Source organism: Zootoca vivipara, chromosome 1 (genome assembly GCF_963506605.1).
Source record: "Zootoca vivipara chromosome 1, rZooViv1.1, whole genome shotgun sequence".
Classification (NCBI taxonomy): Eukaryota; Metazoa; Chordata; class Lepidosauria; order Squamata; family Lacertidae; genus Zootoca; species Zootoca vivipara.
Genome location: NC_083276.1, coordinates 81,499,406 through 81,516,285, shown reverse-complemented (window position 1 = coordinate 81,516,285; position 16,880 = coordinate 81,499,406). Strand labels below are relative to the sequence as shown.

Here is a 16,880-nt window from a genome sequence, read left to right as displayed (position 1 = left end):
GTACCCCTGACCATTAGGTCCAGTCGCTGATGACTGCGGTTGTGGCCGTTTACCTTCCCGCTTAGAGCGGTACCTATTTATCTACTTGTACTTGACGTGGTTTCAAACTGCTAGGTTGGCAGAAGCAGGGACTGAGCAACGGGAGCTCACCCTATTGCAGGGATTCGAACCGCCAACCTTCCGATCGGCAAGCCCTAGGCTCTGTAGTTTAGACCACAGCGCCACCTGCGTCCCTGTAAGGAATAATATCTACCCTCTTATTTAAATACACAAAACAGTTCAGAAAGTGCTTTATGGTCTTTATTACTGTTTTCAAAAGTCTGAAAAGATGAACATTTATTGCAGAACTACTTAGGTAGACCCCTGCCCTCCTTTTTCCCCTTAAAAAAAAATGAAGAACCAGCTTTGAGCTATCCACTTTCTCATATCAATATCCTTTCACATCAGGACCATTTTCTTTTGGGAAATGTATGCTCCCCTGTGTAAATCAGTGAGCCATATTCCTCCTTCACTCTGTTCTATTTCCACGACTTTCAAGCTACCCAAAGCATGATCAGAACTAAGACCACCAAGGTCATAAGGGAGGCATTGCACTATGGGAGCAATAATCTTATCTCCATCATCGGGCCACAGTGCGATATTATTTTTATATCAGAAAATCTCATGCATAAAACTACAGAGATGGTGTCTAATTTCTTTCTGTTCACCGAAAGAGAGAAAACCGGGCAATTTAGCCCCTTCCCACATCTCAGAATTGAAAATGGGATGGAGTCATATCTCCAGATGATTACCTGGATGATTATTACTCATAACCCAGATTATTACTCAGGGGACTTGTTAAGTTTTTGTTTCTTCAGTAAACAAGGTCCTGGAGTTTATCACTGTGATGATCACTGTGTAGAAAGAGGAAAGGAGCATAGGAAGGAGATAACTTCTCTAAGGGCCCTCCAATGCATGCCAGCACCTGCATAGAGTGGGGTGGGTGGGTTGTGGGGTGGAAAGAGACTGAACCAACCTCTATCTGTCCATCCTTTTGAAGGGCAGCCATTGTATGCAGCACCCAGGGAGGGTAGGAAATTGCAGAAAAATACAACTAGCAAGCATAGGGCTAGTTAGTGCAGGAAGGGGTAAAGGACCCACAGAGTTATATTGCTAAATAGACTCATCTAGGTCACACTCCCTCTCTTCTGGAGAGGGAGGAAGTGAAGTCTCTCCATCATGCAATGATGTGGACATGTGTAAGCTTGCTCCCAAGCTTGCAGCACATGCCTGGAACTCTATTCTGTACTGTCTACCCAAGAGTGTTATATGCCTGTATTAGCCTTGCTGCTGCATGGTACAATGCATGATTGAGACCTTGAATCTGTAAGTAAGGCATTTTAAACTTACTCAACAGTATGTAGTCTGCTGATAGCAGGAGGAGTAGAACGTGGTCAGCTGCTGTGTGCAGCTGAACTGAATAAAAATATTCCTAACATTATACTACAGCTTAATTTTTATGAGTTTAATCTCTGCTACTGGGGCGCTCTCTCTGTAGGAGAGTACACAGTGCCCCACATTTTGAATCCAGGTACCCAGCTGGTTTCTTTTGTTGCTCACCCACACATGGATTCATATAGCTTAGTCCGTAGAGCATGACTATCTTAATTTCAGGGTCTTAGGTTTGAGCCCAATGTGGGCAAAAGCTCCCTGCATTGCAGGGGGTGGAGCAAGATGACCTTCATGGTTCTTTCCAACTCTACATTTCTATGATTCTAAGATCTATTTAATTCTCCCCACAGGAATTTCCCTGCATGTTTGCAGCCTTCAGGGGAGCTTGCACACAAGGCCTATAACAGAAGGCCTCGCCCCACCTGGTTTGTCCTCCTTAAAGCAGGCAAGACCAGCCTCTTCATCAGGGTCACCCCAGGCTGATTATTCTATGGAGGACAGAGAAGGTGTGCAGATCATCTTGTAATATTTATGTGGTTGCCACCTAGTGGCCAAAAGGCAAAGGTATGCTAAAAACTGTGTAGCAGAAACCAAGAAGTTCAACTAGCTATTGCTCATCTTGCTGGTGTAGTCTGCATTATAAGAATGCATTGGCAGTGGGCCTAGTGAGATCACCAATTTCTGGCTTCCCTGCATGCCCCTTTCCACCCACACAGACACCTGCTGCTGCAGGAGAACCACTTTCCACAGTGGGATCCCACTGGGCTGCAGTATGTCTGTTGAATACCAGAGTTGTGTAGGTGCAGCAGCCAATCATCTGGATCGGTCCCTATAGAAATGTCACTCTCTCAAGAGGATTCAAAGGCCTCAGGTGCCCTTATAAAGTGACCTCTCCCTACCACCAGAATTTTGTATAATTGAACGCCTGATCTGTTTTCCAAGTAGCTCATCAAAGGGTAATTGGGCTGTGTATCTTTCACCCATAAGGAACAAAGTGTGAATCTCTTGTTCCCCCAGCTGAGCTTATATAAGGCCAGCAGCTCCCTAGTTCAAAGGCATAGCTATGCATAGTCAGGTCTTGGGGGTTGTAATTTGTAGAGTGTGTCTGCTGCTCTGAGTAGTTAGAAAAGAAAAGCTGAGTGGGCCAGTTTGGGTCAAGCTAGATCTACTTAAGGATCGGGCTCATGGAGGCTGTAAGCAGAATCCGTCTCTGCATGCAAATATTGTCAGCAGAAAACAGGTGAAAAACAATTTTGACTGATTCCTTGCTCTTGATCTGAAGTCAAGTAGAGGAAGGGGTTTTGTGCTTTATTTCTGCAGAGGCTACATCTCAGTGACTGCAAGATTGGCCCTGTGATTTAAGGTATGTATTCTCTCCTCTCTGATCCCAGTTTGCTATGAGATCATGATTCACACAAGCTTAGTTTTCTTGCATTCTTATCAGAGCCTCTTCAAGGCATTTGGCTGTGGGAGGCAGAAACATGCAAACACTTTCCCCATGTAAAGTCATGTGTACATAGTGCCAAAGACTGGTTTTCCTGGGAGTGAAAATACAATGATAAAAAATTAAAAGCCTAATAATTCACTCTCCTTCCATGATACTCAAAAATGGTTGCCTGAAATTTAAAGGCAGGGAAGTTAACATTTTTCTGACCTTTCCCATGGCTACCCAAGCCTGTATCTACCTGCAGAAATTGGTTAGCTCCCAATACCACTCCTGGTAATTGACAAAACCAAAGACAATTTCTGAAAACAGTTGCTATAGGAATAAGCATGTGTTTTAGGAACGTATGTGTAATGTGCTTCAGCAGCAGAATGCTATTACCAGCTTTCATCTGTATCATTTGAATTTTGCTTTAGTTTGGCATTCCACGCACCCTGCTTATGTTCTTTCTTTGACTCAGAAGATCAGAACAAAATAAGGTGTAAATGTGCACTGTATAAAATAAAAGAATCTGCTTGCATTTGTTCTGGAAAGGTTAGCCATTGAAACAAGCATGGATTAATATAGAAGATGGAGTTGGGTTGACTTCCAAATTCATGTACAAGGTTCCATCTTTAAGATGCTTTGATCCCCCTTCTCATTTGCATTCCTTACATATTCTTACCTATTGTGTTTAGATCCCCACTGAGTGTAACACTGGCATATTTGTTTTTCTGTTCACAATCTTACAGAGTTAAGCACATCTACAAATATTATTTAATGGGCTTGATTCTGCTTTGGGTTGTGGCAGTGTGCTTTACTGAGCAAAACAGGAAGTTGCCTTTATAATGAATCAAATTATGAGTTCATGTAGCTCAGTGTTGTTTTTGCTGACTGGAAGTGGGTTTCAGGCAGGAGTTGTTCCCAGTCTTTACTGGAGATGTCAGGAATTGAATCCTAGACTTCTACATGCACAGCATATGCTCTGTCACCAAGCTATGGTCCTCTCCCAAATAAAGTCTTCAAGAAAATGAGTGACGACTCCAACTTTTAACTATCTGAATACAGTTATCTGGTTAAGAACTTAATTCGTCCCGGAGTTCCGTTCTTAACCTGAAACTGTTCTTATCCTGAAGCACCACTTTAGCTAATGGGGCCTCCTGCTGCCACCATGCTGTCGGAGCACAATTTCTGTTCTCATCCTGAAGCAAAGTTCTTAACCTGAGGTACTATTTCTGGGTTAGCGGAGTCTGTAACCTGAAGAGTTTGTAACCCGAGGTACCACTATATTAAGTGAACCTTAATTAATTTAATTTGTAGTTTTTGTGAATTGTACAAGAACTAATTCCCATTAAATGTTGCCTATAGTGTGGCATTCACAAAAGGCAACTACGCTATTTGTTGCTTATCAGAGTTATCCCTCCTGGTTTTCTTTATAGAGTATATATTGTTTTAAAATTATGTGCTGTTCCAGATTTTTCTTACACTCCATCCAGGGTCTTTTACACAATTCTGTTGACTAATTGCCACATTTCAGTTTGTTCAGCCTCATATATTTTTCTATCTTTCTTAGGATAAAGAAAAATATAACTAAGGGTCCCTTGGACCCAGGTGGCGCTGTGGTTAAACCACTGAGCCTAGGGCTTGCTGAACAGGTCAGCGGTTCGAATCCCTGTGACGGGGTGAGCTCCCGTTGCTTGGTCCCAGCTCCTGCCAACCTAGCAGTTCGAAAGCACGTCAAAATGCAAGTAGATAAATAGGAACCGCTACAGCGGGAAGGTAAACGGCGTTTCCATGTGCTGCTCTGGTTTGCCAGAAGCAGCTTTATCATGCTGGCCACATGACCTGGAAGCTATACGCCAGCTCCCTCGGCCAATAATGCGAGATGAGCGCGCAACCCCAGAGTCGGTCACGACTGGACCTAATGGTCAGGGGTCCCTTTACCCCTTTACCTTGGAGCAAATGCATAAACTCTCCTCAGGTGTTGGATAGTCTCACTCCTTCCAAGGACAGCTGAAAAAATAAAGCTGGAAAAACAAAATTGAGCAGTTGCAATGAATTTTTAACTGGTGTCCCATCTTCTTTTTAGTTTTCTGATTAATATTGTTTTGTTTTTTCTCATACGTTTATCAATGTAGTTTATGTTATATACACTGAAAAGAATATGGTACCTTTTTATATTTTGTTTATGCTTTGATTCTTCAAGACACAAGGGGCAGGAGGTTAAGTTCTCTCTGTGAAGTCTTGCAACTTGAAATAAAATGTCAAGACTGAGGAAGGAATAATTTCTGTTTGACAAGGAGCAATAGGAGCTTCTTTCCCCAGTATCTCCAAGTAGGGCTGCAAGATAATCCTGCCTGAAACTCTGAAGAACCACTTCCAGTCAGTGTAGACAAAACTGAGCTAGATGGGAAGATGGTCTGTCTCAATATAAGGCAACTTCCACTGCTACCATGCTAATACCCCAACTAAGAGGTTGGCGATGGAGGCTTGATTGAGGAACTTGGGTTCCACCAGAAGGTGATTCACATAAGTATATCCCGGTAGTTTCAAAATGCTGTTGAATGGGTTTTGTGAATGATTCAACACTTGTCCACTTTGTGAGTCACTACAACCAGGCTTAACCCATCCTTGGAAAAATGTCAAGAATATGGTGAATTGTGATTTTGGAAAAATATACAATGTCCATTACACATCCTATATGACCAAAAAGCCAAATCGGGTTGACTTCATTATATGCAAATGTCTATGAATGAAACTTGAAGCTTACTTGTATCATCATGAGACAGAGTTATGGCTTTGTTCAAACCAAACATCACGAAAGTGGACTTAGATGTCCTTGATCTGGTCATTAGAACAGCAATGTTGGGATTTTCCATTTGGTATCTCTTTATCACCAACACATCTTTGTCTGTTTCTCTCCTCCTCCTCCTCCTGTTTTTGATGCTGGCTGTACATGCAACACCAAGATTATGCTGAACAACACCTCGTCCCCTGAATTCATCCTACTGGGCTTCTCTGGATTCCAGGAGTTCCGGATCCTGTTGTTCTTCAGCTTTTTGGTAGTCTACCTCTTCATTCTCCTTGGCAATGCCTTGATCATTCTCCTCTCAAATATGGATGTGGCTCTACATGTCCCCATGTACTTCTTCCTGAGCAATTTCTCATTCCTAGAGATGTGCTACACCTCAGTCACAGTTCCCCGGCTGCTGGGGGACTTTCTCACTGGCCCTCAAGCCATCTCCTTGCAGGCTTGCATCACCCAGATGTATTTCTTCTTCTCGCTTGGTACCACAGAATTTTTCCTCTTGGCTATTATGGCCTATGACAGGTACTTAGCCATCTGCCAGCCACTGCAGTATCCTGTGCTCATGAACAACCATGTCTGTGCTTGCCTAGCCTGCAGTTGCTGGCTGGGGGGCTTCCTGACCCCCTTCTTGCCCATAGCCTTCATCTCCCAGCTCCCCTTCAATGGCAGCAACCAGATCAACCACTTCTTCTGTGACACGAGCCCCTTAATTAACTTATCGACTGGAGACACCTTCATGGCTGACACAATGGTCTTTCTTGTGTCTGCAGTGATTGTGCTTGTGTCCTTTCTCCTGACTTTGACTTCTTATGCCCTGATTGTTTCTACCATCTTAGATCTCCCATCTGCTTCTGGGAGGCACAAGACCTTTTCCACATGTGCCAGCCATCTCACGGTGGTCACCATCTTCTACAGCACTGTCATCTTCATGTACCTCTGTCCACATTCCGGTCAGACTTCTGAACTGGAAAAAGTGGTATCCGTGTTCTATACTGTCATCACCCCAGTGCTGAATCCCATCATCTATACCCTCAGGAACAGAGATGTGAAAAAAGCCTTGGGAAAGGTTCTCAACCGTGTGAAGAACATGTGTCTGAAGAACACACAGAGAACTGCCCTTATTGTATTGTCATGAACCTCGGCATACTCAGGTTGTTTGTGAATTGCTGTGAATTTGCACTGAGAATTTTGTTAAAAGACAGGTACGGTATTTGTTAAATGCATTTTACTTTATATTATAATTACATTTCAAGGTCTTTGTAAAGAAACATGGCGACATCCCAAAAGAGTCATCTAAAAATAATTATAAGCAATATATTATCAACACACAATTTGTGCTGAGCACTTGTCTGCAGGGTCTTTTGTTGTTGGGGGTCTATTATTCTTTCAGTGACAGACATAAAAAAAAACCATGCACTAAAGCCAGGTTTGGGAGATCTTTCATAAGTACAGGACATTTCTTTTCTATGCAACTGTCATTTTTTGATATATTTACATTACAGTAACCCTTAGCCAACACTTGCTAGGTGTTCCACATGGGCATGATAAATGCTCCAAGCGGAACAGCCCAACTATTAGGATAGAATACTAGCGGTGATGGTGAGCATGACTGAGTGAAAAATATTACAGCTGGGAATTTGAAATTCACATTCAAGAGAAGCAGCTGCTGTTGCCTTTGCGCTTCAGCATGTAGAAACCACACATTTGAATGCTCTCCCATGCATAGCCTCACCACCACGAACACACACACCTTATCAGGGAGAAGGGTTCTATCATAGTCTTCTTGCAGGCATGTCCATTTTCTGTTCTCTGGAGTTTTCTTTATATTCAGCCATACAGTACTATCCCCTGCCACCCGAAGTGGTAAATTCCAGCAGAACAACACTTGTTTCTGCTGATCATGGAACTTAGTTTGCCAGGTGGCTATGGATGACTGCAGTCATGAGCTGGTTCTCTCTAGTATCTGGCAAACATGGTGTAACTGCTGGTAGTATTTTTCTCACCTTGTGCCTGGATTAGAGATGGGAAGGCCTGGGGGGAAACCGGAAAAAATGGGGGGGGGAGCAGCTGCCGAGACCACATAACACCGGTCTTGAAAGACCTACATTGGCTCCCAGTACATTTCCGAGCACAATTCAAAGTGTTGGTGCTGACCTTTAAAGCCCTAAACGGCCTCTGTCCAGTATACCTGAAGGAGCGTCTCCACCCCCATCGTTCTGCCCAGACACTGAGGTCCAGCACTGAGGGCCTTCTGACAGTTCCCTCGCTGCGAGAAGCCAAGTTACAGCGAACCAGGCAGAGGGCCTTCTCGGTAATGGCACCCCCCTTGTGGAATGCCCTCCCATCAGATGTCAAAGAGAAAAACAGCTACCAGACTTTTTAGAAGACATCTGAAGGCAGCCCTGTTTAGGGAAGCTTTTAATGTTTAATAGATTGTTGTATTTTAATATTCTGTTGGAAGCCACCCAGAGTGGCTGGAGAAACCCAGCCAGATGGGCGGGGTATAAATAATAAATTTATTATTATTATTATTATTATTATTATTATTATTATCATTATCATCATCTTCATCATCATCTCTAGTCTGGATGCTGTAGGGACTGGCTTCCCACTTGGTGAGAATGGGGTACACATGTCATACCTAGGATAAATTGTCATTTGTAGCCACCATATTTTATAAAGTGAAGCTGTAATTTTGACTTCTAATCCCAATGCAGGGATCACTTTAGTCCTGGGTCAACCACAGGGACCCTATGTCTATTCCCATTCCCTTCTTAGCTCCTGTAATGGAGGTGAAATGTGATGTTTTTTAAACTCATGGCAATAAGGTGAATTAATGGTTGCTAGAGTGAAGTCTTTACCCCCATAACTTTCTCCATGACCCTTTTAACTGGGTTGTGGCCATGCTCAGGGTCTTTATTTTTGTTGTCAAGCTTGTGGTTGGAAAACATTTCCCATCCAGATCGAACTGGTGCGTGACTCTGAATGGCTTGTTTTTGCCTGCCATTGTAGAATATGGCTTCACTTGCTTCCACAAGAAGCCCCATCAAAGGCTCAGAAGAAGTTAGGAGCATGCTTTGGGTCAGTTCACAAATCCACATTCATTCACTTTAGCATCAAATGGGGACATGCAAGGGTGAATCAGCCCCTATAGATATGACACCCAGACATCTGCCTAGTGTGCTGCTTTTTGATTGAGTCAGTTCACACATTCAGCTGCAAGTTATCAAACGTACAATGAACAATTTACTTGAGTGACCAAAGCTCAGTGCATGCACAAGGATCCCAGATTCAATTCCTGGCATATCCCACTTCCAAAGCTCTTCCAAAGCAGGCTGAGAGAGAGATCTGCCTGAAATCTTCAAGGGCTACTGCTGGTCAAAGTAGACAATGCTGGGGTGGGTGGACCAGTGATCTGACTATAAATGGCAGGTTCCTATGCACTCATCTTTTTGAGTCAAAGGCTTGGAGCTTTCTGCAGAGCAATGAAAAACACTGCATAGTGCTAATGACTGGGAATAAAATATGTGCTGTCTACAATACACATCTACTGCTTTGTACTTTGAGCTCTATCTGAATATGTTTTTTTTAAAAAAAAGTTTTTACCAGAACTTTGCACACACACACACACACACACACACACACCCCTCCCCTATGTGCCTTGCTGTTCCCCAGCTACTCATTAGAGAGTCCATTCCCTGGTGTTGGGGTAAGAAGAAGGTTCATGCAACTATCTTGTGAGTCATTTTTAGAGGGCAGCTCTTCCTGGGGGTTTAGAGTCATCCAGCAGGCATGGCTGTGAGGCAGTGATATGATCTAAGGAGGAGAGACCACCCCAAGCAGTATCTCTTCACTATACAAGGAGAATTTAAAGACAGGCAGAGCTGGACAACGTTGTCTTTAGAAGCATGGATGGTGAGTACTCTTAGCCTAGGGCAACTAATCTTAAAGAACTGCCACACTGAATGAAGTCTGTGGTCCAGCTTCTTCTGGATTCTTGATTTTAAGACCTGGTGGGTGTGTTGTGGCCACTAAATAGAAGTCCATTTAATTATTCCACTTGGCAACTGGACATTGCCCCCGAAAATGGGTATAGGGAACATCATAATGCCTAGGTGAAGGTTACCTGAAACCATGCATTAGATAGGAATGGGGAAAAACCACAGGCATGTCTTCCTAGTCTTCAAAGTCAGCTAAACATGAGAATATCATCCATCCCACTGAAATCTCATACATACACTTTACTGCTGTTAAAAACACATAGTTTTTAGGTAAAGCCACCCCTGAAACACCTGTCAACCTTATTAAGTACTTGGCCTTGATGAGGTTATTCACAACCTATGGGTTACTGATGCTTTGGGTACAGTATAGGGGGAAGAACACATGCCTGTCATCAGTCACATTGACAAAGGGCCGGAGTAAATTTTTGCAGGGTGTGGACAATCAAAAGCAGAAAAAAGATAATATAACATATAACCTATGGGTTGGAAGGAACCGATCCATTTAATCTAACTGCCGCTGCCCCCCCCCCACAGCCACCTCAAGGCAAGAATGGTGCATTCACAGCTATTACGTTTCAGTCAAGCTTGCTTGATAAGCATTTGTTGCCTTCTCAGATGATTCCAGATCAGCTGCTGCCTTTGAGAGCAAAACCCTGACATGCTTTTTTCATGCTGTGTTCTGGGGTTATTAGCTTGAGCCAGACTGAATTGTCCATGCTGGAAAAGAAAGCATTCACCCAGCCTTCTTTAGAGCGGATTTGGATATGTGTGTGTTTGGGAGGGCGGGGTTGCACTTTCTGAATTCAAAATGCATTCTTACTGGCCATGCAGCTCTCTGATTATTCCACCTTGCATCTAGATCAGTTTTGCCGCATGGGATGAGGAGCACACATCTTTTCCTATTGTAACTGGAAGAAGTTATCCATGAGCTCTGCCTAGGGGAGGGTTCCTTGATGCCAGGAGTGGGGAGCCTGTGACCCTCCAGAAACTATTGGACTCCAACCCCCACCAGACTCAGCCAGCACGGCCAATGCTCAGGTATGATGGGAGTTGGAGTCCAACAACATTTGGAGCTCCACTGCTTCCCCATACCAGCTGCACACCATTAATAGCTCAGAAGTGAGCCCATGAAACAAAGTAAGATTGTGTCTTGAATCCTATAACTGGTTTCCTGGGAGTAAGCCCCATTGACTTCAACCCTGAGTAGACATGTGTAGGATTGCCCTGTTAATGGATGAGTCTTGGCTCATCTCACTTTACACCAAGGGTGCTACAAATAAACCATCAGATGACTGACTTCTGCCATAAAAGAACCCTAGAAGGCGCATGACCCTCTTTGTTGTGCTAGGATGACAGAGAACTTGAATCCAAACCTAAATTTATAGTATGTCTTGAATTCCTCCTGCATAATAATGACAATCTGGAAGTCATCCCATTCTTAGGGATGATTTAAAGTCTATAGGAATAATTCCCTTTAACCTTGTGAGAATAGGAACCTCCATTTTCTAAGACCCTACTGTTGCTGTGCAGAAAAGCTTTCAGAGAAGTGTCCATAGATCACTTGGATTGTTCCCTTCATTTTAATCCTTACTACAGGGTTGTTGTAAGTGGCCCAAAGTTAACATAAGGACTGAACATTAGCTCAGTGGCAGCGCTTTTGTTTAGCATAAAGAGAGCCATGTTGGATCAGACTAAAAGCCCATCTAGTCCAGCATTTGGTTCTCACAATGGTCAACCAGATGCCTATGGGAAGCCTGTAGTGTAAGGAAGGGCCTGAACACAACAGCGCTGAATGGCCTATCCACTTGCAATTCTCAGCAGGTAGAACGAAGGCATAATGGCTAGTAGCTGTTGATTGGTTAGCAGCTGTTGGTTGTTCCATGTGCTACATACTTGATCCACATTGGCTCTTTGGCCACATTGCCTTGGTCACTCCTTAGTGCAAAGGTGGCTTAGAAAAATTGAGAGAAAATAAATGACGTGTGTGTGAAAGAGAGACAGCATATACCTTATTTTAAAAAATAAAATCTATGCAAGATCTGAATGTTTAGAATGAGCCTTCTGCTTTTGTCCATGGGGCACAATAGCCTAACGATGCTGTGCTGGTCCTCTTAGATGCAGCCTCAACATGAGAACTGGACCCTTGTGGAAGAGTTTGTCTTGGTGGGCTTCACAGGCATCAATGAGGGGCGCCTGCCTCTTTTTGCCTTCTTCCTGGTCATGTATTTGCTGACCCTGACCGAAAATGGCATCCTGGTCCTGGTGGTGGCAACAGAAAGGCGCTTGCACACCCCCATGTATTTCTTCCTCCTCCACCTTTCCTGCTTGGACATGTGGTACACCTCCCTCACTGTGCCCAAGATGCTGGCCAGCTTTGGATCTCCTGGTGGTCGAATGATCTCCTATTCCGCCTGCTTGGCCCAGCTTTACCTCTTCACCTTCTTGGGCAGCACTGAGTGCTTCTTGCTGGCAGCCATGGCCTATGACCGCTATGTGGCTATTTGTGTGCCTCTGCGTTACCAGGAGATGGTAGGCCGAGATGTTTGCATGCTTCTGGCTGCTGGCTCGTGGCTCGTGGGGTTCCTCACCCCGGCACTGCCCATCTACTTCATGTCCCAGTTGACTTTCTGTGGCCCCAATGTTATAGACCACTTCTTCTGTGATGCTTCTCCACTCATCGTCCTCTCATGCACCGACGTCTCCCTGAAGGAGACGGTTGACTTCCTGGTCTCGCTGATGGTGCTCCTGGTTTCCTCTATTGTCATTGTAGTGTCGTATGTCCGCATTATCTCCACAGTGCTGAAGATTCATTCCTTCGGAGGGCGCCGCCGTGCGTTTTCCACCTGTACTGCTCACCTGACAGTGGTGTCCATCTTCTATGGGACACTCTTCTTCATGTATGTACGTACTAAGGTGGCCTCGTCGATCAACCTCAACAAGGTGGTGTCAGTATTTTATGCAATAGTCACCCCTGTGCTCAACCCCCTCATCTATAGCCTACGGAATGCAGAAGTGAAGGGGGCCTTATACAGGGTTATTTCCAAGAATAAGCAGCTTGCAACGTGACAAGAACTCAACCTGATTTCTTCTGGGGGGGTTGGGGGTTGGAGGGATATTTTGCAGCATAAGCCATTCCTATCTACCTGAGAACCATCCTTAATAGCTCCCTTTGCTCCACTCTTCTCGTTCCAATCCCAGTTTAGCTGAGGGATCACAGGTAAGCTGTCACCTTTTAACCTTGGGTTGGATTTTTTTGTAGATGGAAAACTATCTTACAGAATTGCTGTTGGTGCAAGATTGCTGTTGGCACGGTAACTTGATCCAAATGAGAATCTACTCTAGAGTTATGGGCAGGGAGATATTTAACTGCATATTTATGCCCCCTCCCATTTTATTTTCTGAAGAAAATGTGTAACAGGTAATATTTAAAAAAATAAAATTAAAATCCATACATCTGTATCAAAATAACAGCTAATGATATTTCAACTGATTAAACAAAAATAGCTGTACCAAACTCCTATCAAAACCACATCACATTCTTCTCTATCACTTCAGCTTCATTGCTGCTTGCTCTGAGGAGTGATATAACAGTCCTAGAAATCTAAATAAGTAAATCCCTTCCCAGAGAAAGGCATGTTTCTGTGAAACCACTGACAACACAGCTTTCTTATCCCTACAACATCTTACTGACTAGACCTGGTTTTCAGTTTGGACAGTTAAACATCAATACAATGTAAGTTTAACAAGAATATATCCATGTACATGGCAGCATTTCCTCCCTTTCAGCGCAAGGCATGGTAAGCCATGAAGTCCCTGTGAAAAAACTTTTATTATATTGGATATTGGTGGAAGGAGTTCTGCTCCTTTCCACATGAAAGTTGCTCAAAAATGAGTGGAAACAGTCCAAAGAAGATGGGAACTCCATTCTTTTCCCCTCAAGATATTTGTGCATTTATGTGCTGCTGTCCCTGCCACTATTAACTACTTAGAGTGGAATTCAGCATTGCACTCTTCCCTTCATTTCATTTCTGCTTACCTGATTCAACGCCCCCCCCCCTCTTCCCACTATGTGCTGTTCTGGGGTTAACCTGGACCCACTCCCAACCAATTTCAAGGGGTGCAGAGGGAGGAGAAAGCCCTGTTGCATAAGCAGAAGTCTTTGTGCAGGGCTTTTGTTGACGGGACTCGTTTAATTGAATGTCACATTTAATTTTTAGTATGCTCATCGCTTGACTGTAGTTTAATTGCTGGTGTTGTAAGCAGTGCCGGATTTACATATAAGCTAAACAAGCCATAGCTTAGGGCCCCACTCTCTTGGGGGTCCCCAAAAAATTAAAGGAAAAAAAACCCCTGGATGTACATTTCCAAAATATAAGATAAAAAAAATGAAATAAAACCTACATACAGCAACAGTGTTTTGTGTTGTGTATAGAATCATAGAATCGTAGAGTTGGAAGAGACCACAAGGGCCATCCAGTCCAACCCCCTGCCGAGCAGGAAACACCATCAAAGCATTTCTATGATGTAAGTAATGGGCCCCGCCTGCTAGCCTGCTCCCCAAGATATCACTGCTTTAACTCATTTCTAAATGAACTTTTGTTGTTGCCAAATGATGTGTTTGCATTATTCAGTTTGTTATGAATAAAAAATCATTTTAAGTTAGAACTTAAAAATGATTTCACTATTAATATACTTCTTATTAATTGCATTTCAGTTCAACAATTACTTTGATAAAATACATATTTTGTTATGTGCAAATGGCTTTAGATACCCATTAGGTCCATAAATTACCATATAGCATATATTCAACACAAAAAACAGCGACAACTTGTTGTTGACAAAGGACAGCTAGACATATAAAGGGCCCCATTACCTTCAGAAGCTTAGGGCCTCATCAAACCTAAATCCGGCCCTGGTTGTAAGCTGCCTTGGGTGTAGATCACCAGTGAGAAACCTCCCGGCTGAGAACCAAGGCTCCTCCTCCCATGTGGCCCACTACTACTGCTACTACTAGTAGTAGTACTAGTAATGATAATAATAATAATTTATTTATACCCTGCCCATCTGGCTGGGTTTCCCCAGCCACTCTGGGCGGATTTCCAACAAAATATTAAAATACAATAGTCCGTCAAACATTTAAAGCTTCCCTAAACACTAGGCCTTTTTAAAATTTTGCCCCAAGACATGCTCACTTGCCTCTACAGCTGATGTCATAACATGGCATCAAGTGTGGACAGGTAAAAAGATGGCTGGGCTGGGCCAACAGGGGCTTCTGAAGCAGAGATCAGCTGACCATCGGTGCTTCTAGGTGCTGTGCTCTTTACAAAGGGGCTCTTTCTGGCTCCCCAGGCCTGGTGTAGATAAACAGAAAAGTGGGACAAAAGTGGGACAGAAACTCTTTTCCTAAATATATGTGCTGTCCATTTGTAGCTCATGGAGCATAAGCAAAGTCTCCTTTGTCTGCCCATCAGGTGGTCCCTGTTATTCTTCTTAGGGTGCAAAATAATGATGTAGCATTTGGGGAAGAAGAGGCAAGCCAGCAAACCAGCTCCAGAAGCCAGGATGGCGAAGATCTCCACGGCCACCGTGTACTTCCCTGTGGCACTGAGATAGGAGGGCACAAAGGAGACCCAGACGAAAGTGAAGACCAGCATGCTGATGGCAATGTGTTGGGCCTCGTTGAAAGCTGTTGCCAGCTGGCAAGCTGGGAAGGCCACCCCTAAGCTGATGGTGGCTAGAAAGCCTAGGTACCCCAGCATGGTGTAGAAAAACTCAACTGAGCCTTTGTCACACTCCAGGGTCACAAGAGGCCCCCCATGTAGTGGGTTCTGTAATGGGAACGGGGGGCAAACCGTTATCCAGCAGACACATACAGCAGCTTGGACAAGGGAGCAGCCCAGGGTGAGAGCGCCAGGGAGCTTATAACCCACCCACTTCTGGAGGCAGCTGCCAGGCTTAGAAGCTCCAAAGGCCATCACCACAGTCACCATCTTGGCCAGGGTTGCAGAGAGGCAAATGGCAAAGACCAGGCCAAAGGCAGCCTGGCGGAAGGAACAAGTGAGCTGGGATGGGTGCCCAAGGTACATCAGAGGGCAGAGGAAGCAGAGAGCCAGGGAGGTCAAGAGGAGGTAGCTGAGCTTGTGGTTGTTGGCCTTGACAACTGGGGTGTGGTGATGCTGTATGAAGATACCCAAGACTGACAGCGAGAGCAAGAAGAACAAGGAACTGCAGGTTGCCAGCACCACACCCAAAGCTTCTGTGTAGGACAAGAAGTCAAAGATGGTTGGGATGCATCTGTCCTGCTGCTCGCTGGGCCATTGTCCTGGAAGGCACTCCCAACAGGTGGCACTGTCTAGAAGGGAGGTGCATGAAGAACAGGGGTGTTCACTGTTCTGGTGTATTAAATAAGGCATGTTTTCTTTAAAAGGCAAGGATGGAGAATCTGTGGCCAGTGGTGGAGCTTCATGCTCTGGCACCAGGGGGCGGAGAGCAGGTGGGGACAGGGCTGGCACACGTCCCAGGGGCGTGGTGCGTGTCCTGGGGACGTGGTGTGCTGCCCGCAGGGGTGTGTCATGCCACCTACAGGGGTGTGGTGCCCAGCACGGGGGGGGGGACAGCTGCGATGGCACCCCACCGGGATCGCGCTGCCGGGGGCGGTGTGCTCCCCCCCCACTCCTCATCCTCCACCAGTGTCTGTGGCCCTCCAGATGCTGATTGGCTACAACCCACAGCATCCCTGATCATTGGTCATACTGAGGTGGAATGGAAGCTGTTGCCCAGTGACATCCGGAGAGCCACATGTTCTCCCAACCATGTTTGAGGGTATGGCAATCAAACCCAATACAGTGGTACCTCTACTTGTGAATAACTCTACTTACGAATGGAGCTCCGTCCGCCATCTTGGATGCGGTTTAGATAGGATTTTTTCTACTTACGAATTTTTAGATAGGGTTGCTTCGACTTACAATTTTTTTCCTCCCAATGCATTCCTATGGGATTCGACTTACAATTTTTTTCGACTTGCAAATGTGCGTTCGGAACGCATTAAATTCGTAAGTAGAGGTACCACTGTATGTTCTGTTTTTTCCAAGTACATTCATAGAGGCTTCTTATATTACTTTAAATATGCATCATGTATGAAAGTGTCACTTAAAAACAATATCTACATGGTTATCACTGTGGAGATGAATTCAGAAACCAACCACAGGTTATATGA

At 44.5% G+C, this 16,880-nt stretch overlaps 3 protein-coding genes across 3 annotated transcripts; 2 read left to right on the top strand and 1 right to left on the bottom strand.

The window, feature by feature from the left end:
• Nucleotides 1-5,826: 5,826 nt before the first annotated feature.
• On the top strand, nucleotides 5,827-6,798 carry LOC118080179 (olfactory receptor 11L1-like). The gene has a single exon (XM_035105146.1). The coding sequence runs from the start codon at nucleotides 5,827-5,829 to the stop codon at nucleotides 6,796-6,798; it is 972 nt and encodes a 323-aa protein (XP_034961037.1).
• Nucleotides 6,799-11,779: 4,981 nt separating this feature from the next.
• On the top strand, nucleotides 11,780-12,730 carry LOC118080074 (olfactory receptor 6Q1). The gene has a single exon (XM_035105038.1). It carries the CDS (start codon nucleotides 11,780-11,782, stop codon nucleotides 12,728-12,730), a length of 951 nt encoding a protein of 316 aa, XP_034960929.1.
• A 2,144-nt stretch (nucleotides 12,731-14,874) lies between these two features.
• Nucleotides 14,875-16,077, bottom strand: LOC118079994 (vomeronasal type-2 receptor 26-like). Its single transcript, XM_035104931.1, has one exon. The coding sequence runs from the start codon at nucleotides 16,075-16,077 to the stop codon at nucleotides 14,875-14,877; it is 1,203 nt and encodes a 400-aa protein (XP_034960822.1).
• Between the last annotated feature and the right edge of the window lie 803 nt (nucleotides 16,078-16,880).